The following is a 23,016-nucleotide window of genomic DNA, read 5'->3' on the forward strand; positions in this document are numbered from 1 at the left end:
TGTAAGTGACCGAAATTGATTTTACGCACATAATTTGTATGTCACTATCCTCCACCTACTGCATTTTGATGGAGAAATAATCAATTTGTATTATGTAACTATCCTCCATTCACTGCATTTTTATGGAAAAATCACCCTGCTTTTATCAGGAGAGGTTGCTGCAGTTTCGGTCACAAGTTCTGTTTGCTGTAGTTCATAGATACTTTTTTTTAAGTAGACTGTAGACTGTTTGCTGTAGTGTGCTGTTTAAACAGACTCTGTTTGCTGAGCAAATAGAATTTGTTTGCTGTAAAATACCCTGTTTGCTTTGAGTCCTGCCGTAAGTCCCGCCCTGCCTCCAACTCATTGGCTGACACAGTGGTATCAATAGACACTCTGTTTATTTTTCTCTCTAACCCAGGGGCGCTGAGTATAACAGTTGGTGAATGGCTGAGAACGACTAACTCAGCAGAGACCAGGGTTAACCTGGCTGGTGTGTATTGCTCAATACCAAAGCAGGCAATACATTTCCTTTGTGAGACAACACTTCTGACACTCAAGGCAGCCACTGCATGAACTCACAGCTGTGTCTGCATTGAGATGAGCCAGATCTCAGTCTAGGGTGGAATCTGTTTCATTAGTTTTCATCCATATAGCCTGTGTACCACCTTAGGATACTGTACTGCGTTAGGATACTCTACCGCCTCAGGATAGGATACTACATCAGTACAACACTGTACCATCAGGATAGTGTGCCATTTCCATATGGTGTGCCAGTTCAGGATAGTATACCACCTCCGTATGGTATACTACATCAGGATAGTGTACCACCTCAAGAAGGATAATGGATGCGAACCTCATTTGGGTTTATTAAATGGTATTGCAGGTGGTGTGTATGTAAATAAACCTGCCTCTCAATTATGGTAGAATTGATCTAGGATAATTATCAATTAAACCCTCTATGTAAATTGGGGGAAGAGGAATCCTCCATGTTTTCACTGCTTATTGTTTTTATATGAACCTATTTGCTTTTGGGAGGAATATAAAATACCCAAGCACTAGGTAGGGCTAGATTGATACCAAGGTGAGTGTACATACTAGAACATGAAGCTGCTTTGCATTCTGTACCACATGATAGAAGTATGAATACGTCCAGGATTTTCTGAAGGTGTGGGAAAGTACGATTTACCCAGATGGGCTGCAGTTAATACCATTTAATGCACTATTTAATAGCGAGGCCTGTGCCACATGGGAGGGAGAATGATTGTTGGCAGTAGTGGGTGGGGCATATCCCATCCATTCTAGCTGTATCCTCGGAGCATTTTATTTCAGCCAGTCTCCCCAGATGAATTCAAATGAGGGTTTCCTATTACTTGAATCTGCATCTGTCTCCACTCTGTATTCTAATTAATTGTATTGTGGTTTTACTCTGTGTCTTTGTTTATTGTGTGCTGCTTGTCTGACTGCAGATATCGACACTAAAGGACCAACTGCAGCAGGAGCTCCGGAGACGCCAGCCTCAGTATTCCCACTCCATCCTCTCTGGAAACTAACTCCATTGCAAGCACTTTGCAGCTGCTATGTGACAGGATATCAGCCTGCATTCCCTTGTACAACAGTGACCAACCACAACACGCACCGGACCCCTACTGACAGCAGAGTCACGGACCCCCCCCCCCACCTCCCACCAACATCTGGATCCAATCATCACTACAGGGACTGAATCTAATGCTTCCAAAGTTGGGGGGAATCTCCAGCAGTGACCCTGACGTTGTTACGGGACAGGCTTTGTGTACTCTTCATTTCTTTCCCTTGTGTTTGTGTTCTGTATGCAGGTTGCCACCACTTTTCTTATAAAGCCCGCTCCGAGGGGGTTGCCACTCCATTGGGGAAGTGGTCAGGCAAATTTGCCATTGATCCCCCTGGCATGGTCAATCTAAACCGTTCAAAATAAGCAAAGGGATACTTTGTTGGTCCTGGTTTTTGGTGTCCCCTTCTTACCATTTTAATAACAAAAATGGCCACAAACTCTTCAAATTTTTTAAAGGTTTTCAACCTCGGGAGCATTAGGCACACTGATCTGAGAGGGTTAAACTCCTGAACAGTAGTCTTAGAAAGTTAAACCGCCCATACCCCTCAAGCACCGGTCCGAGAGGGTTAGATCTCCATCCTTCCCCGAGCGCTTGTCTTAAGAGGGTTAGAGACCCTCCTGCGGTCATAGCCCCGTCTATAAGTTAAAGATTCCGCAAACTCTAAACGCTCCCCCATTATGTTAGCTGTAAACGGCTGATTTTTCTTTCAGGCCATGTTGTGCCCTGCCAGTCGTTGATTGTGGGTATCGGCACGTTTGCTTTTCCATGTGATTTGAGAGCACTGGTACCTGGCCTTCATCAACAGACACATCAAACACACTCAGCTCCAACCACCACTCTCTGTCCCGGCTCATCACTGTTTCCAGCAGGCCTGCCTGTTGTGAAGTTCTTGAGCATCGACAACCTGACCCTCTGACTGTCTTCCCATGCCTGTTGCACCAGGTTTCAATTGCTGTATTTTCACTGGCAGTATTGATAATAGTAGACTCTGACTGGCTCAGTGCATCAGTGGTCTTTGTAAAGAAGGATTCTGATTGGCTGAGTACGGAGACTTGCAATAAGTACAAATTGTCTCGTTCTGACATTAACAGGAAATAAACCACCCAACAAAGTCAAAGGGACCAGAACATGGGATCATTTGTGGGGTACAGGCTGTCCACGGGGTTGTAATGAATACTGTGATCGTTATCTGCCTAATGTTTGAGTGAGGGGCTGTCTGGAAGTTGTAAACTGGACACTGAAAATTAAGTTTACTAATCTAGTTTTTTAACATAGAACTCCCACCTTTTTGCTGCGGGCTGTTATTAGTTATTAAGATTTTCAATGAATTTTCATCAGCTGCAAAGCAAACATCACAACTTGAACCCCGACCCCACTCTCTGCCACCGTTCGGTCTGGATTGGCAGGAGGTGCCAGCCTTGATAAACTTGACTGAGGTTAAACTATTGGAGCTGTTGTGTGCTATTGATGGAAGAGCTATTTTTTTTCTGGTCGAGGCTAGCAGTACTTAAGACTGGGCACTGGAAGGAGTTTCAGAGGCACTGACAAACTTGCATCAAAGAAAGAAAGAAAGACTTGCATTTATATAGCGCCTTTCACGACAAGACTGGGCACTGGAAGGAGTTTCAGAGGCACTGACAAACTTGCATCAAAGAAAGAAAGAAAGACTTGCATTTATATAGCGCCTTTCACGACCACACTCTGGCTGTAAAGCACTTTACAGCCAATGTACTTTTGCAGTGTAGTCACCGTTGTAATGTAGGAAATGCAGCAGCCAATTTGCACGCAGCAAAGTCCCACAAAGGCAGCAATGTGATAATGACTGGATAATCTAATTTTAATGGTGTTGGGTGAGGGGTAATTGTTGGTCAGGACACCAGGGAGAACTCCCCTGCTCTTCAAAATAGTGCCATGGGACCAACATGGAGAAAAATGGTGACAATTTGTAGCAATATTTGTTTCCTTTCACCGATAGGGACACAACATATGATACGGAATAAGGAGAGGATGCTTTAAGTGCTGACATGTGCTTTACTCCCATCCTAGCTTCGGCTTTTTAATCTAACAGTATCCCTGAAACATGCACTGTTAGCTTCTCTACCAGCATCATCCATTTTTGAGCAATCTCATAAATCATGTTTGTATTGTATTTTTAAGTATAGATTCCTGTGGTGCTACACTAAAAGCTGGGAAAACCTGGTTCCAGATTCACAAGAGAGATTAGGCCAATAAGATAGATTTTTATTAAATAACTGAAGGTTTTTTAAAAAATTGCTACAGAATTTTGATTGTAGGACAGGCTCTTTTAACACACAGTCCACATTAATGTTTTTACTAGTGTAATATTAGGGCATCCCTGATCTGTCAGTGGATAAATGTGCTACTTAGAAGACTGGGAAGGTCTCAAGTTTGATCCTGATCTGTGATGAGTTATCTGATCTAAGCCGGGTGGTAATTGGGGCCTCAGTGCCCTTGGGTTATGGAAGGGCTGCTTCTCTAACTGATCTTTGGTACTTCACCCAAGTGGCCGCGCATATGACTGTCGGAGGAGGAGGAGGGGGTGAAGGGCATCACAGTTGAGCCTGATTCCGTCTTTGCCCAACATCCCCATAAGTGCATTTGGCAGCAGGCGTTAGTGGATAGTAGTCAGGATCAGGAACCCTGGCTGATTTCTCTTCCCCGCCCGCCTCGGCCCTTGCCCAGGGGCCCGGAGGTCATTTGTAGTATCCCAACCACTGCCCCAACTGAGATCAGCCAACTCAGTGCAGATCAGGGATTGAACTTGAGACCTTCATGTGCTTTGTGACTCAGTATTACACTGGATGGTGTATTACACACTGAGCTACCGAGAGATGGTATCTGTACAATCAGAGACTATGACAGTCCACATAGGTGTGCACCCAGGTACAACTATCTTTATGTACCATTAGTTTCTATATTTATTTCCTTGTAATTTATCAGAATTCATGTAATGAATTGGGTCTGAGGATAAGTTTAATTTAATAAATTTCCCATCATTCAAAACTTATTTCTTTCTATAATTATCAAGGATTTATTGTAGCAGCTGCTCTTGGACTGTCTGTCCATAAAGCAAATTTAATCTAAAGTATTGCAATAACTAGCGGTTGACTAGACCAAACACTAATTGTTTGAGGCAGCTAATGTTCATCTCCTTGCATGCATCTGGATATATTTTTGCAAGTCAGTGTTTAGATCAGTTTCCCAGAAGGAGTGAACTTATTAACTAAAGCTGAGTTTTGAGATTCTGTGTATTAAGACTACAGTGTTTGTGAAATTAATGTTAAATGTTAGATTCTAAATACACCAGCTCCATTGTTTGACGGTATCTTTGATGTGCTGTAGACAGTAGAACACAAGACACTTTATCAGAGCTTACCAGCTGTGCCCAGGCCCATTCTTCATCTGACTAGATCAATAGTTTTTCAAAACTAGCTGGAATATTATAATTTTTTTGAGTATTGCTTTTTAAAAAATAGATTTTTAATCACAAAATGATCTTTTGTTCATAATCTAAAGAAGAAATCAATGCAAACAAGTTTCGACATCTATTTTTGGTGTTTTTTTAAAAACAATCTTTCCTTGTTTTCTAGTTTTTTCTGATGTTTCCCAGTGGCTGAGTGCTGATAGTCCTGTTATCATCTTTAAATGAGGGAGAGAGCTCATTGAGTCTGGTTTCCTGTCCTTTATCCAGATGAGTCCAAAAAGTGTTTTGCAACTGCCATTTTGCAAACCCATGTGACAGATGCTGGATGGTGTTTCTTGAGGTTATGTCTGTCCCAGAGCCCTGTAGAATTTTCACTGTGTAGTTCTGGAACCTCACATGGGATTCTTGCTGTCCTGTTCTCTACTCTTGTGGGGCCCTTGCTGAGCTGTACTGGAACATCAATTAATTCTAGTACTGATGACCAAAATACATTTGGGATGTCTGGCACTGGGGTAACCAATGCTAAACCGTATCGAAGCTGGCAGTATGAGCCCTGGGAACAGAAGCCATACCCCAGCGGTGAAATTGGGACTATTGTTTTCAGAGAGGGGTGATTACCATGGCGCATTTTAAAGTATGCTAGAGCTGCAGGGTTGAATCAGTCCCACCAAGTGCCGCCTGCAGCAGTCCCAGCCACCCCCTCATCATCGTCTGTTTACTTTTTATTCATTTAGCATTTTTTGCCGGACACCAGATTACAGAATCCTATTCTGACTCGGTTTTTCCAAAATGTTTGCTATATCTGAGCCCTGTGATGTGTTTGTGCTGATTTCGAGTGCATTAGGTGGCTATTTTTGTAAGTGTGTTACTGCTTTAACCACTGTCCCATCCCTTGCATCCACTAACTGTACTTCACCTGTTCGGTGTTACTCAGTGTTATTTTTCTACTCAAATGTTTTATATCACACTGAGAGGGAGTGGATTGGAGAAATGATGGGTGCTATTCATTATGATGGGCACTTTGCTGTGTGACTTGCAGTGTTAGATGGTACAGAAAATAAACAGTGAACAAAATTCGACTCTCCTGTATGCTAAGAAAATGTTATTTTTGCTTTCATTCATTTTTGATAGCAGTCCAGTTGCTACAGAAATGGTGTGTCGGACTCTCGATTATGAGACCTGAATTTGAATCCAAGTTTGTTTGATGTTGATCTCTTGTGTCCTAAGCCATGACCGGGTCATTTGTGGGAAGGTCTGTCTGAATGGCTGTTTTAGCGGATTGTGGGAACATGGAACGATCAGACCCTGGTGGTTGCCTCTGATTTTTCCCTCCCTCCCTGTGTGGAGATATCTGGTCTCCACTCTGTGTCTCTTCCCCCACCCATCTTTCAAAACAATTATCAGGAATGCCCAGGTGCAGATTGTAGGTCCGAGGCCACCACCATCTCTCAGTGAATCAGTTGCTGTCACACCCAGCACCCCGCTGACCATTAGTCTTTGCACTGTTATAGCAATATGACGGGGAGACTTGAGGAGTAAAAATGAGAGGAACAGAATAACAAGGATTCCGCCAGAGTGTTGTTTAAGTGACTTTTATTTTTGTACAAAACGGAATATATCAGTTATAGTATGAATCAGATTACACAGAAATATCTCACTCAGCTGCACATACTGATGCACCTCCTCCCAGTGCTACTTCAAGAACATTTATACCAAGGAGTTCGGAGCAAGCACGTCTCAAGTTTCATTTTTCTAACTGTTACTGCTTTAAACTGTGCAGACGGATCAGAGCAGAAATGAAGCAGCTTTTTGGGGGTTTTTTTAATCCAAATTTTGTCCCCTCCCCTCCTCTCCTTAAGGCACTAATTCTCTGCTGGGGTACAGACCCATGGGCACTGGGCACCCTCCAGAATGTTGCCCCGAGTGGCCATTCTTCATTTATGAGCTGGGACAGTGAGTTTTGGCAGGCTATTCAATCATGGTAGGCATCGATCCACCCTGTCCCCTCACTTGATGCCCCCATAAACATGCATTTTCCAGTGATCGGGATGGCAATCAGGAGTAGGAATCTTGGCTGATTTTCTCCTCCCTAACCCAGGGGCACTGAGACCAATTGTAGCCCCACTACTGCTGCCTTGGCTGAGATTGGCTAACTCAACACACACTGGAGATGGAATTGAGGCTCTTCCTGGTCTGTATGGCTCAGTACCACACACTGGGTGGTGTATTTGACAACTGACCCATAGGGGGCTTCTCATTTCCTTTTTAATATTAGGTAGTAATTGTTGGAGCCAGTCAGCTGCCCAATGGTTTGTTGATTTTCTACGTGGACCTCACAGGAAAAATTCATACCCAATTCATGGTCAGTCATTACAGCAAATGTGTTGGTGTAAATGTTTGGCCACTAGATGTCAGTAACACATTTAGTAATTATATGTATTTACAAAGCATGCTGTGGACACCTAGTTGCTGAACAGTGTACTGCGCTAACTTTTTTTTTCTCCACCGTGAGCCCTTAAATCGTATTTTGGATTCTGGATACTGGACAGGAGTCTGTATTGCCTCCTAGTTTGATATCTCAAGCTGCACCTGTTGCCTATAGCAGCCAGTGTGTTCGAAATTGGATGGAACCTACAGCTGGCAAGTCCTTTAGGCTCTTATTTAGGCCTCATGCCTGGTGTTGCTGTATTCCCAATTTAGTTAGTCAAATCCAGTTAATCTCATCGGGCAATCGAGCCCTGGGAACAACTGAAAAGCGTCACGAGAAAAGCTAGCAGCTGAAGCAAAAAAAGAAGCTGTTTTACTTTGTCAAAATGCTTCTGAGGTATTCCTGCCACCAATGCCATATTGCTGTGTAGAGGACATTAATTCCAAGCCTCAAGTGATGTCCTAAATGGAAATCCTTGTGGATCCCAAGAACTGCTGTTGGATGCAGCATAGAATATGGCCATTAACGGATTAATGTCAAGACCAGCAGCACACTCACTGCAAGATAAGGGGAGAGGCGGTGCTGCAAGTTCGGGCAGGCCTGCGCTGAGGGCCATTCTCACAGTGATTTAGCAACAACATACAAACAGCAGAATAAGCATGTTTCAAACCATTAAACTCAGCACATGTGTGAATGCTCCCTGATCCCCTCACAGCGTTTAGGGATATTTAAGCATCATCAGAAATAATTATTTCAGAAAATCGGATGCATGCAACAGAAGTCAAGTTTGTTAAAACTGAAGACATCCTGAACTCCTCAAAGTCTCTAAATCCAGTATTAGCTCATACACTGTTTCGCCCAAACAGCTGCTGAGTCTAGAGATCCTGGGGAGAGTTACAGGGAGGAAGGCTTCAGCTGACAGTAAACGTTTTTATTCACACTTGGCAGCAGTGCAACAGTAACTATCGCAACAAATGGGGATGTAGCACCCCATGGAGTCTCGGTGTGATCAAGTGAACCTCAGATTAGTTAATGTGCTAGTCCAGTGAGCAGGATCTTGGAATCCTAGAAACGACTGATATTAATGTATGAATGCTTAACATGTTTGTTTGAAATTACTTTGCTAATTTACAGAACTGTTAACATATTGTGTTAATGCCTTCATTGAAACCCCAGACAAATTTAGATCAAATAAGCATGTTAAGCATTCCTGTGCTAATATTGCACAGAGTCATGTCTAGGCACCAATTACTATAGTTTAAAATCCCTGAATAGAAATTGCACCAGTGACACCCTGTAGATTGGAGAAGGGTTAATTTGTGTCTGAAACACAGAGCTGCCTAGGAGTGTGTAATGAGGCTGTACAGTAATACTGAGGTTTGAGAAAGCTGCAAGAGTGAAGCTTATTGGGTAATTAATGCCTGGGAGTGTGTCACAAGAGTGTGGTAGATGTCTGTGAGTGTACTACAAGTGTGTTACAAGTGGGAATTCAGTTGAGTTCAAATAATAGCATAAACATGAGCATAAAGTTCAAGTGCTCTGTGAACATCTATTGAACCCCTAAGAGCAAATTCTCAAGTATTTATTTTATGATACACATAATATGGCTCTTATTTGGGGGGAGGGAATTCAGATGCTGTGGTACATGGTGGTACTGTGTATTGTGACATGGAACAGATACTGCAGGTTTATAAATTCTGTTATGCTCATTGCCATTGCAAACTTCTCATTATTTTTTAAAAATCCATGATCTTGATCCTATTTGCTCCAATAAAATCAATAATGGAGCTCAAACCAGGGTTGATTAGTGGGGATGTGAGGATAGATGAATAGTCTGGAGTTTTGCTTGATTGCCTTTGGGGATCAGGAAGTATTTATACAGAACTTTCCCACAGGAGACTAAATGCAGGGATAGAGTTCATGATACAGCAGATTGTACATGGACTGTGGAAGGAGGTTAAATTGGTGGGGTAGGGTTATTGATAGGTCAGATTGCACAGGGTCTGTGGAAGGAGCAGGAATGAACCAAATGGTCTATTCCATTTCCAGGCTTTATTGTCTCCTTATCAAATGACCCATGGTAATAGTGCTTTAGTGCACTGTTTGTAAAAGATGTGTTTGGTTCTATTATAAACAAGTTATAACCATCTGAATTGTTGGGACTGTGTCACAGCCTTGCACCACACACTCAGCCATATGTTCTGTTTTGTAAAAGCTTACAGCCTTCTGGTGATGGTTTTCATCCTTTGGGTGAGGTGACCACAGAGGGAGGAGAGTAGAATGAGCTTTGAGGTTGAAGGATTCAGAGTGACCAGCATCACTCGACAGGATATCCCCTCCCCCCCCCCCCCCCCCCATTATGTACCACTGGCAGTGAAACAGCATTTTGTTTACACTATATATGTTTAAATTTAAAATATAAAACAGTAACAGTCGTGTGCAGGGGCACTTATGAGTCCCTAATGGCAGCTGGGTCACTACAGTAAAGAATCGCGCTCGGGCGGCTCATGTCTGCCTCCTAGTGCCCCATTCAGTGCATTGGAGGCCTGGAAGTAGGTTAGGTATTCTCTTGGCTACAGAGGTGGGACTTGGGGAAGAAAAAGCTCTAGAAATTGTGCGAAGATTAGCAGCAAATGCTTAACACATTCATACTAAATTTTGCCATTCGCTATTTTAACAGGTGTTAAACCATTTAAAATAGTTGAAAAGGGATTTAAAATGAACACATTAAACATTCGTTCACCAATCTTCGTACAACATCATTTTCAAGGCCAAAAAGTCTCACTCGTCCATTCAGCTGAAAGAGTCAGACTCGAACTGGCATATGGGATCAGTGCAACGTAAGTTAAATCTATTTGGGGTGTGTTCACACACCAGTTCCTGCTTCGCCCTGACACTAAAGGTGATGTGCGACCAAGATGGATTGAAATCGATCTGCAGACGCAAAAGCACCTGACTGTTCTGAAACCTGAACTGCAGATCAGAGTGTAAATGTCATCTTCTGCAGTTCAGGTCCCAGAGGGCGAAGTTGAGCGAGGGTTAGGGAGAAAAAGAAATCTCGTCATATGTAAAATTATTCGCCAATTGGTTGTCCAACTTGGATATATGATGTTAAAAATATTTTAAATTAACAAAGTTGTTTTGTGAATGTGTCTCGATGTTGTGTCACCATACAAGTATCAGGCTGCCATCACATAAACGAATCCATCTAACGCAGATCAGAAGGCCGGTATGAACCGTCCCTCCAAAGATGAAGCAAACTTGGGAGTGACTCACTCAGAGTTCGATTGCTGGTGTTTGAATCATGTTGGGCAGCCTTCAGAACACAATTCTGCTGCAGGGTGGATTTTTATATTAGATCCATTCCAAACTACAGACATCATGTGTTTTTTTTTGGTAAACTTAAAAATTCTAAAACAGACACAAATCAGAACTGGCAGGTCAGCAATACGTAACAGCAATGATGTGAAAGGAATCTGTAGAATTTCTTTGAGGAGGTGGATAGAGGAGGGGCAGTACGTTTGGTGTACGGCACTCTCCATCCGCAATCCTCCTCCCAGACGAGCACAACACAGCCAATAAGGAACGGCAAAGGCTTTGGTTCACGAATTGTCATGGCAACATGGGTAAAAAGCTGGAATGACTGAATTCCCAAGGTTTCATACATAACCCGCATTGTAATGGTCCCCTCCCCCAAACAGTAATAATCTAGAACATTATGTGCACATCAAGAACGGACTTTATCTCGAGGTTTATATGAAACATCCCTCAGCACCATCAGAGTTACAGAAATATGAAAATGATCCCTCTAAATTACTTAATGTAATATTATTGATATATATGGAGATTCCTCTATCTCCTGGACCAAGGCTCCATGCGTGGCCCCTTCATTGGTTTGCTCGTCCTTCTCAACAGGAGCCACAGCTCTTGACGCACGATGAAGCCATCTGGCCACACAGCCCACTGCTGGCCATGACACCACACTTTGAGTATTTGTCTCGGCACATGTCAGCTGGAAGGGAGAAGGAGAAGTTGAGAACAGGGACAGCAAATAGAACGTGGATTAGACACTGTTCATCATCCGATAGTGAACAGTCAGTAAATTAATTTGTATCTTTATAAAAAGCTGTGTGTTCACACTTGCAACACGGAAGGCAGGCTAAGCGTCCCAAACTTTGAACAGTACTACTGGGTGTTACCGTTCCAGGGGATCATTGTCTGGGACAAGGCCACACTCTGTCTCCGGCTGGCTGTAGAAGGGAGTGCTCCTCTTTCAGCCCCCTGCATACCCACCCTTTCCCCAAGTTGGTGCTTAAAAACACCCCATAATGTTGCTAACATTTAGGAGAAAGTTCTCTTGCAGTTATGTTCTTCCAGCAACTAACTGACAGTTTGCACAAGACAGTTTCTATCCACAATATCCAAATCGGCAGCACTCTCAGTTCTGTTGTGGTTCTGAGGCCTCACACTCACCTCTCAGTAGCTCCTCGTGAGCGCAGACGGTGCGAACACAGACCTCCTTGTTAACCACGTAGACCCTGCGAAGGCTGCAAAGCAGACAATGTGAATGATGGGTACAGAAACCAATACAAGCTGCAGAATAACAAGTTCCTCCAGTTGAAATCCTTTCTACAGAACAGTCTCTGTTTTCAGACATTCACAAGAATTTGATTTAACTGTTGCACCCTCTTCGACCGTTCCCCCCACCCCCACCCCCATCAGATCCTTACAGCACCATGGGCTGACATAGAGTGGGGGTGTTTGAAAGAGTCTTCACATCCTTTCCAGTATGGCAATCTATTATCTGGCACAGTACAGCAGTCCACAAGGCCCATATGAGCAATATGGCCTGTCAGAGCGAGGGTGCCGGCATCTTCCTTACCGATCCGAGTACGGTGAAGGAGCCTAAAAGAGAAGTTTGTAATTCAGATTCAGGATTCATGGTCATGGGGACCCTGGGGAACAGTCCCTGGCATAAGGCAAGTACTGGGGGAAGGGGGGGTTTACAAACAGATGCTGGTGTGGGGAGGAGAGGGAGGGCAGGAGCAGGAGAGGCCCAAAAATTCCTTCCGGGCCCAGAGAAGCACTCCTGCTCCTCTTGGTCTCCAAGGAATCCTGCCGAAGATTAAAAAATAAAACTTATCTTGGCCTCTTCTGCTTTTGCCTTCCGCCAGGTTCCTATGCAGGTTTTCCATCAGGCATGGCCCCCTCTAGTTGTAGGTAAGAATCATCATGCCAATTCAATTAGGCCTCAGTCGACTTGAAAGTCATCAAAAAGAAAATGACACCGGGCGGGAACGGAGCGACCTCAGGCTGGTAAATCGACTCTCCCAATTTTAACTCCTCCCACGCAACATTCCCACCCAGCTATGGGGGGAGTTAAAAATTCCCCCTCTCCCCGCCATTGTGTCGGAAAGCCGTTGATTCCTTTTTTGATTGTGAACAAAAAGATATAAGATACAGATTGGGACACAAGAGGTTAGAAACGTGAGAGAGGCAGTAAGAAGACATCTTGTTCAGTCAAGAAAGAAAACCCACTGACATGTAGTGTGTTCATTATTTTTGTACTATTACACAAAGACTAGTTCTACAGATTGAATTAAGTGAATCTGATCAGAACTGTTTCGCTGTACGTTCACCTGATGTGAAATAAGCAGCTCAATGATTTGTATCAAGCTTCGTCTCACCAAGTGTTTGCTTGGTCTGCCTTCTGAGAGATTGAAGGAATACACATATATCCAGAATATCCAGTCCAGGTGACAAAGTGGGTGTTGTTGTTACATCCCAGGTTATACTATCGCGCAAGTAGAAGCATGAACAATGACTGACAGGAAAAGACCCCCTGGTCCATCCAACCCTGTCTCTCACAATCGTGATACCTTGTTTATCACGATATGTACACTCCCCATCCCACCCAAAACCATGTCATCTCTTGGGAGAGGTGATAAACCAGATAAAAACGCAGGCCAATTTGGGGGAAAATAACCTGGGAAATTCCTCTCCCCTTTGGCAATCGAAACTAGTCCAGGAGATCACTGATAATTCTATGCAGTGCCTACCTTTTGTACAAGGTGATCTCCACCCCAACCAGAAACAGGTCCAGCTCTCGCTTGAAGGAATTCAGCGAATCGGCGTCCACCGCATGAGCCGGCAGCCTGTTCCAGAGGTCCACTATTCTCTGGGAAAAGAACCACCTCCTGACATCTAATCTAGACCTAGCCTTATACAACTTAAAATTGTGACCCGTGGTCCTCCCTAACCTATTTAATTGGAAATAGGCAGTGAATCAACTCCCACAAAAGTACGACACTTGGACAGCTTACGGTAGTGACTGATGCCACCGAACCTGAGAAGGTATCTACAGCAGACTCGAATATGTAACAATGGCAAGAAGGTCTTATGAAGGTTTAAGTGGAAGTCAGATTTAAGACACAACTAAAACGGTTTCTCAAAAGGTGAATGACGAGGACTAAGTGTGCTTACCTGTAAAAGCAAAGGCTCTTGAGGCACTGTTTGCAGGGTCTGTGTACAGAATAGAGTCTGGTGCATGGATACTGCTCCTCCCTGCAATCTGATAGGTAGAGAAAAAGGAAACATTGCTGTAAGGGTTGGAACTGGATCCAGCACAAACAAACACAACTGTTTCACCAGATGGTCCAGGTTCAACCCCTGTCCTGTGCTGAGATGACTAATGGGGGATGCAGAAAAAAATGGCCAGAGTTCCTGCTCCTGCTTGATCTACGCTGATCCCTGCTGGTAGAGTGCATGTGTAGTTGTCAGATGAGGACAGGACTGGGCTCGGCTGCGATGCCCCACTGTTGAATAGCTTGATGTCACTTACTGTCAAGAATCACACATGAAGAATGGCTACTTGAGTGAGGGACCAGAGGATGTCCAACACATGTGGAACCGTTCCCCAGTGAGGGAGTCAATACGTTTAGAAGAGGAGGGAAGAAAACTGGAGGGAAAAAAAAGAGCCACTTTATCAATTTTTTTTCTTGGTTCACCAGATGTCTGACACCAGTGGAAACCCATCCCCATATTTAAGAGTCTCCAAACCAAACTACTGAGAAATCCACATAGGTAGAGTTTCTGTTTGACCAATATGGAGTGCACACATTCTCCCCGTAGGAACATATGCCATTTAGCTAAGTCTAGAAAGCTTAGGGACAGGTTGGCAAGGGCAAGGCTTAGCAACCCCCAGATTTACACAAGGATACTGCTGGAGTTTAACCAGCACAGAGTAGTGGTAAGCTTCCCACTGCTTGTCCAACCCGGACCACCCTTTCCATTATAGCATTAACCTGCAAGGTTATCTGGAGCCAAGTGGAAAGAATCCCAGCCCCCAGTGACAGGTCCACTTGTCCAGATTCTGCCTGGTTCATATGAGGGACTTCAGTTACAGAGAGACTAGAGAATACAGATTGTTCTCCTTAGAGCAGAGAAGGTTAAGGGGAGATTTAATATGGTGTTCAAAATTATAAAGGGTTTTGATAGAGTAAATAAGGAGAAACTGTTTCCACTGGCAGGAGGGTCGGTAACCATTGGATACAGATTTAAGATAATTGGTAAAAGAACCAGAGGGGAGATGAGGAGATTTTTTTTTACGCAGCGAGTTGTTATGATCTGGAATACAGTGCCTGAAAGGGTGGTGGCAGCAGATTCAATAATAACTTTCAAAGGGAATTGGATAAATAATTGAAAAGGAAAATAATTACAGGGCTATGGGGAAAGAGCAGGGTAGTGGGACTAATTGAATAGCTCTTTCAAAGAGCCAGCACAGGCACGATGACCTGAATGGCCTCCTTCTGTGCTGTATGATTCTATGACATGGGCGTTGGTTGAGGTGCTCTCCATGGTTGAATAGCATGTGTCAGTGTCTGGCTCACACACGAAAAATTGCCATTTTGGCAAAGTACCAAAGTCTCTGGAATTCTACCCCAGTAAAGGTCAGCACTCGAGAGAGAGAGAGGAGGGGGAAGTAAGAAATTTCAATGAGTTTCTCTTTGATCTTGGGAAGCTGATCTCTAAACATCTGAAAATCAAGTTTAAATTGACGTAAAACAAGCTGTCCATTGTGAAAACCTATTAAAATTACAGTAAGAAACTAATCACATCGTCTAGATTTTGTCCAACATTTCATTTAGATTTGAGGAAATGGACTGTGCAACTTAAAGCACATATTTTACAAATGATGGTAATAACTTGCAGTGACTGAACTGGTGCCAACGTCAAAACAATCATAGGATCAAGCTATCTCTCTATAGTAACCACACAAAGCTAGACTTCACCATGATATAGCTTGGAAAATGTAGCATAGAATTTAATTTAACTCCTTACTCTCCTGAAGAGAGACAGACTTGTATTTAGACTGCACCTTATCACATCCCTCAAAAACACCCCAAAATTATTGAATTAATTTTAACAATGAATTAATTTTGAAGTGCAGTTATTGTTGCTATGTAGGTAAATGCAGTTCCTGCACAGCAAGATCTCAAACAGCAATAAGTTGAATCATCAATTAATCATTTTTTGGTGGTGTTGATTGAGGGAGCAATGTTGGCCAAGTACTTGAACCACATGTTTAATGTATCATCCAAAGAACTGTACTGCTCACAATACAGCAATCCCTCAGTACTGCGCTGGAGTATCAGCCTACATTATGTACTTGAGTCCCGGAGTGTGTCTTGAACCCATAACCTTTTGACTCAGAGATTAGGATGCTACCAACTGAGCGAAGCTAACCCCGAAGGTGAAGAGAGTGGGAGAACCTTCACCACATGGACTGCAGCGGTTCAAGGGCAATTACGGATGGGCAATAAATGCTGGCCTTACCAGCAACGCCCACATCCCATGAACAAATAAAAAAAAACTTGTTGAGGTGTTGCCTTCAGTAATCACTCAAATGGCCATTCTTTATGTGTGTCAGCATAGACAATGAGCAACAACAGGCTATTCGACTGTGTGGGCCAAATCAGCTAAGCCTGATAACAGTCTTCATCCGCCATCTGCGTGCACACACGCTTTCCAACATGAGTGATCGGGAGCGGAACCATGGCTGTTTTTACTCCCCTACCTAGCACAAGGGTGTTGAGGCTAATTGTAGCACCCTGGCAAAGATCAGCTAACTCAGCACAGACTGGAATGGAACCTGGGACCTTCTAGTCTATATGGTTTGTCACAGAATTTACATTTTAGAAAATAAAACCTCGAAATGGGTCCACGACTATGGCAGGAAACTGTCCCAATGCAGTCAGCACATCTCCTGCAGTGGTTTCTCCTCCTATGCCTGCACAGTTTGCCCCAAGGCTACATGCTTGGCCCTTCCTAATCCCCGTCATATGTTGTCACTAGGCAACATTATCCCTAAGAATGAGGTTAACTTCTGTATGTACACTGACCATACCCAGCTTTATCTCTCGACCATAATCCGCAGCTCCACAAGTTGTGGAGGAGCCAGAACTTCTTACAGCTCATTATCGGCAGGATCAAAACTATTCTGTTCGACCTCCACCTGAAACTCAGTGCCTTCACCCTTAATCCTATCCCCCTCCCTGTGTGCCCCATTCAAATTCAACCTGACTGTACACTGTTCAATCTCACATCCAGTCTATCACCAGAACTGCCTACTTCTACCTCCGAAGCATTGCCTATCTCCATGCCTACCTCACCCCCGCTATTGCTGCAACCTTTGGTCATGCCTTTTGTCACCTCCAGACTCAACTTTTTCAATGTCCTCCTTGACAGCCTCCTGAGTTCCACCCTCCATAAACTCCAACTCATCTAGAACTCCACCACCCATACCCTATCCGCTCACCAGTCTTTACCAACCTCCATTTGCTCCCTGTCCCTCAACAAATCGATTCCAAAGGCCTCGTCCTCATCTACAAACCTCTCCGCAGCCTCATTCCTCCCCATCTATGAAAGCTCACCCGCCTTGTATCTGCACTTACACCCTCCGTTCTCGTGGCTCTGGTCTACTGTGAGTTTCCCCTCCCCTCCCCCACTCTCCTCTCCATCATCTGTGACAAAGCCTTCAGCCATTTACCTCCAAATTTTGGAACTCTGCCCCTAAAACCCTTCCCTTTCTCTCCCTACCTACAAAAGCCTCCTTAAAACCTGCCTATTTGAAGATGCCTTCAGTCACCTCCCCTAATTTTCTTCCTGCCCAGCTCTGACCCAAACTGTGAAGCACGTTGGCTGTTTTGCTACACGAAAGGTTCCCTATAAAATGTAAGTTATTGCTTTCAAAGAACTGGATCAACAAAGAAAGGGCTTCTCACACAGCTTCAAAATGTTTTTTTTAAGTGTTCTATTCCTCCAGTTTTAACTCTCATGACCCCAGCTGCTCGGATGATCTGCAACTGCCTTCAGGTGGGTACAAGCTCTCCGACATCGCTCCTTGCTGAACTGCTTTGACAGCTGTGTGAGGTTAGCAAAGATGGACTCAAGACTACAGCTGGTGGATTGGCTTGTCACTCAGCACAGGAACTAGAACATTCCATTAGTCCGAAGGGAACATTAAAACTGCCACACTACCTAACCATTTTGGATTTATTTTGGATCTTACTTGAACTGATAATGAAATCTAATTTGAGCTGGGCTCTTGAGTACAAATCCAGCCCAGATACTGGAGATGACGGGGGTGATTTTAAACCCCAAGAACGGGTGGGTTGGGGGCGGGTGGGAGTTGAAAATAGTTGGTTTTTGGGTCGCGACCGCAACCCGGCTTTATTTCCGAGTTTAACGTTGACGTGTAAAAGTACAGGCTTCCCAATGGGAATGCAAAGTCCGAAAATTTTGCGGTTGCGACCTAAAAAGACAACTATTTTCAACTCCCAGCCGCCCCCAACCCACCCGTTCTTGGGGTTTAAAATCACCCCCAACGTCTCTATGATGTGGGATTGGATGATACAATGGGTTGACACTGACTTTTCGACTGTGGCACCTTGACAGACAAAATTGGCTTAAAATGAGACGGTAGTAGATGTACAAATGTAAACTCTTTGTACCTCAAAATAGTTATTCTGAAAGGTTAGCTGAAGGATTAGGAGGGGAAGGAGATTCAACCTCTGCAGGATTCTCAGATCAGATAAGGGCTAAGCCAATAGCAGTGCCAGGAATGACATTGCCAGTATGCCTTCTTAGTTTTCTACTATAGTCCTTGGCTTTACCAGCTGCGTTATCGAAAGAAAGCACCAGTATGCCTTCTTAATTCCAGCACCACACTAGTATTTTCTTACACGAGGCTTTGGTCCAAAGAGAAGACGACAAATTATACAAATTATTAGTAAGAGATGAAATATAAAAAGCAGCTGTTTAAATATTGTAAATCCAAGGGGCTAAGTGGATGGCTCCAAGTATTCTTGGCAAACTGACATTGAAACTCTATTCAGACTGTGTTCAAACACAGATCCCATTTAATCTGAACAACACAGTTTTTTGGGACGAAATATCCATCTGTCCAGTTTACTGACCATTAATGAAACCCAACTAGTAGCCATTTGAGTTGTCAGATGGTCGATTTCATCTGCATGAGTTTCAACAGATCTGACTGTGACAAAAATGATGCATTTTTGTAAATGGTGGATTCTTTACTAAATTGTTTCTAGCTGGCCACAACAAACACAGCGATAAAATTGGCTACTGCTAGCTGTTTCTACAAGCTGCATAGAAAATACATTATGGTCAAAACATTGAAATATTTGGACTATTGGCGGCAATTGGATTGTTCTGAAGTTATGAAATGACCATTGTCCTTGGATGGGGGCCCATCTCACAGGTCATTCAAATGTTTGGAATAGACCAATGGATTTCCCAGGAGTGAAATCATTAAATTCAATTACAAGCATCCCATGGGCCTGTTTATAGTGGATATTTGCTTGAGGGCTTTATTTGTGTGGGCAAAGGTGGTTTTGAATCCTGTGAATGTCGAGCCACCTAAATGTAGTTATGAAAAACAGTTTTAATGTCCTTTGTTTTGGGATGTCTTTGAAGGAAATTGGTGGTATTGCATGGAGAGAGCAGTCAATCTGAGGCCAACAGAGAAAAGGAGTGGGTCAGTGGCTCCATGGTAGCATGCAGTCGCAGAAGAAGTAAAGGAACTTCAAAAGGTCAGTTTAATGTTAGGAGTAACTGCAGGGCAAGTGCCCGTTGTTTTTGATTCAGAAGAGAATAGGGAATTCTATATTTACTGTCAACCTACTGTTTGTATTTAACGCTATTCATTTGTGTTTTAGTGTTCACATATTTTTTGTTTATACTAAATTTGTATATCTGTAGGTTTACACCCTGAGCTGCAGTCTATTAGAGTGTATAGTATTCAACTTATCGAAGATAAAGAGATCACGTAGTAGCATGTGATATAGTCCAGTAAGCTAAAGTACAGCGACAAGATTCTCTGCTTGACTCATGGGTGTTGCTATGTTTACTTTGATATTGGGCAGGTAAGAGCACAATGTGGTTCACAACGGATGTGATGTCCACTTATGGGAGTAGCCAGTGATGCTAAACCCAAGGAAGTATCTCACATAAAAACCCCCAAAAAGTTAACAATGACCCTCACTAACCATTAACCATCAGTCTATCCCTAACCCTTAACCCTCAGTACATCCATGTGTCTTAACTCTCAGTCTATCCCTAGTCTTTAACCCTCAGTCTATCCCTAATCCATACCCATCAGTCTATCCCTAACCTTTAACACTCAGGAAATCCCTAACCCTCAACCATAAGTCTATCCCTAACCCTTAACCCTCAGAATATCTATGATCCTTAGTTCTCAGTCTATCCCTAACCCTTAATCCTCAGTCAATCCCGTAACCCATACCCATCAGTCTATCCCTAATGCATACATGGAATTACATACATAGTATCTACAGCACAGAAACAGGTAATTTGGTCCAACTTGTCTATGCCGGTGTTTATACTCCACACGAGCCTTCCACCACTCTAATTACCTGTTCCCACCTACCCTCATAGTCCCCAAATCCCTTCTCCTTCAAGTATGCATCAAGCCTCCCCTTAAATGCATCAATGCTATCTGCTTCAATCACTCCATATGGCAACAAGTTCCACCTTCTCACTACTCTCTGCGTAAAGAAATGCCTCCTAAATTCTTTATTTGATCTGTTAGTCGTTATCTTATATTTATTCCCCCTTGTTCTGGACTCACCCACAAGTGGAAACAGTTTCTCCACATCCACCCTATTGAACCCCTTCATAATTTTAAAGTTCTCCTCTTAGTCTTCTTTTTGAGAGAAAAGAGCCCCATCCTGCTCAATCTTTCCTGATACTTGCATCCTTTCAATTCTGGTAACGTGTGTAAATCTTTTCTGCATTTTCTCCAGTGCTTCAGTATCCTTTTTGTAGTATGGAAACCATTACTGCACATAGTACTCCAAGTGTGTCTAACCAAGGTTCTATATAAATTTAACAATACCTCCTTATTTTTGTATTCTATTCTTCTAGAAATGAACCCCAACACTTTGTTTGCATGCTTTATGGCCTTATCAACTTGTGTTGCTACCTTTAGCAATTCTGTATTCAAAGATCTCTTTTCTCCTCTACCCCATTTAGTTTCTTACCTTCCAAGAAATAAGTGACCTCCTTATTTATCCTACCAAAATTAATCACTTTACATTTCGCTACATTGAATTTCATTTGCCATTTATCCACCCACTCTGCAAGCCTGTTTATGTCTTCCTGTATTATGGTGCAGTCCTCATTATTAGCTATACGCCCCAATTTGAAATCGTCTGCAAATTTCAGTACCATACCAACAATTTCTGAGTCCAAATTATTTATTTATATGAAGAACAACAGTGGTCCCAGCACGGATCCCTGTGGTATACCACTTCCCACTTTCTTCCAATCCCAGAAATTTCTCAATTCCTACCATCTGCTTTCTGTTTTGTAGCCATCTTTCAATCCATTCTGCTACCCAGCCCCTAACTCCACTCGTCCTGACCTTTGTCCTGAGTCTCTTATGTGGCACCTTATCGAAGGTCTTCTGAAAGTCCGTGTATAACACACCTCCACATTGCCCTTGTCTACTCTTTCTGTTACTTCTTCTAAGAATTCAGTAAGGTTGGTTAAATGCTTCCCACCAATTGACCCCTAATATGTACCCATCAGTTGATCGCTAACCCTCAATCCTTAGTCCCTTTTATCAATAGCAGACAAGATGCAATTACACACAACACTCAAACTTTGGAACTTCATTTCATTTAAAACCCAGAAAAAGTGGAGAAAACCTTAGTTGCCACCATTCGGACTAGGTTTGAGCTGAAGTTCTTCGGTTAACTTTGTAGAATTTCAGACCAGTCTACTCATACATTTAATGACTGTTGCCCCCTCTTCTGTATGACTAAAGATAGTTGACAGTTACGTTTTGTATTCTATGTTAATTGCATGTTCTCCCTGTATGTCTTGTGCTATTACCCAGCCATAATGGCAGGCAGACAACCTGCAGCCGTTAACGAGGAGAGTGACTCATTTGCTAATCTTCCTTCCTTCCTTTATTGTGAGGAAGCATCTACCATATAAATACTGTGGCTACAAGAGCAGGTCAGAGGCTGGGTATTCTGCGGCGAGTGACTCACCTCCTGACTCCCCAAAGCCTTTCCACCATCTAAAAGGCACAAGTCAGGAGTGTGATGGAATACTCTCCACTTGCCTGGATGAGTACAGCTCCAACAACACTCAAGAAGCTCGACACCATTCAGGACAAAGCAGCCCGCTTGATTGGCACCCCATCCACCACCCTAAACATTCACTCCCTTCACCACCGGCACACAGTGGCTGCAGTGCGTACCATCCACAGGATGCACTGCAGCAATTCGCCAAGGCTTCTTCGACAGCACCTCCCAAACCCGCGACCTCTACCACCTAGAAGGACAAGAGCAGCAGGCACATGGGAACAACACCACCTGCACGTTCCCCTCCAAGTCAAACACCATCCCGACTTGGAAATATATCGCCGTTCCTTCATCGTCACTGGGTCAAAATCCTGGAACTCCCTTCCTAACAGCATTGTGGGAGAACCTTCACCACACGGACTGCAGCGGTTCAAGAAGGCGGCTCACCACCACCTTCTCAAGGGCAATCAGGGATGGGCAATAAATGCCGGCCTCGCCAGCGACGCCCACATCCCATGAGCGAATAAAAAAAAACTCTATGCTCTAAGAGTCTATACTCATTCCTCAATGGCCCTGCTGAGATAGGGAACTCATCTCAAGGAGAATCACAAGCACTGGAGATGATTAACGTTAATTACTATGGTAAATGAGCGCAGAAAAAAAATTCTAAACACACCAATGTTTTTTTTTATTTGTTCGTGGGATGTGGGCATCGCTGGCGAGGCCAGCATTTATTGCCCATCCCTAATTGCCCTTGAAGGGTTTGACTAGAAGGGTAGTTTTCTGACTTAGTGCTACTGTGAGGAAGCCTCACCTTCTGTGATCACATATTAGTAAACTTGGGCATGCACTATACATCTTTTTCTGACAATTTATGAGTCAAAAATCATGCACTGTGCATGTCTGAACCTCTGCTATGCACTTGAAACACAAAGT

General features: G+C 43.4%; 2 protein-coding genes across 3 annotated transcripts in view; one reads left to right on the forward strand and one right to left on the reverse strand.

Moving 5' to 3' along the window:
- LOC137301119 (rootletin-like) overlaps positions 1–6,095 on the forward strand; it is a 90,565-nt gene extending 84,470 nt beyond the window's left edge. The window contains exon 36 of the mRNA XM_067970544.1: positions 1,449–6,095. Within this exon, the coding sequence (XP_067826645.1) occupies positions 1,449–1,532 (84 nt within the window). The 3' untranslated portion in view covers positions 1,533–6,095. The remainder of the gene's footprint in view (positions 1–1,448) is intronic.
- A 3,708-nt stretch (positions 6,096–9,803) lies between these two features.
- Positions 9,804–23,016, reverse strand: part of mfap2 (microfibril associated protein 2) — a 35,730-nt gene continuing 22,517 nt past the window's right edge. For both annotated transcript variants that reach the window (XM_067970546.1, XM_067970545.1), the window contains 3 exons: positions 13,928–14,015; positions 11,918–11,991; positions 9,804–11,456 (listed from right to left, as the gene is read on the reverse strand). In XM_067970546.1, coding sequence (XP_067826647.1) covers positions 11,353–11,456; positions 11,918–11,991; positions 13,928–14,015 — 266 coding nt within the window. In that variant the 3' untranslated portion in view covers positions 9,804–11,352. The remainder of the gene's footprint in view (positions 11,457–11,917; positions 11,992–13,927; positions 14,016–23,016) is intronic.

This window comes from Heptranchias perlo, chromosome 32 (assembly GCF_035084215.1).
Source record: "Heptranchias perlo isolate sHepPer1 chromosome 32, sHepPer1.hap1, whole genome shotgun sequence".
NCBI lineage: Eukaryota > Metazoa > Chordata > Chondrichthyes > Hexanchiformes > Hexanchidae > Heptranchias > Heptranchias perlo.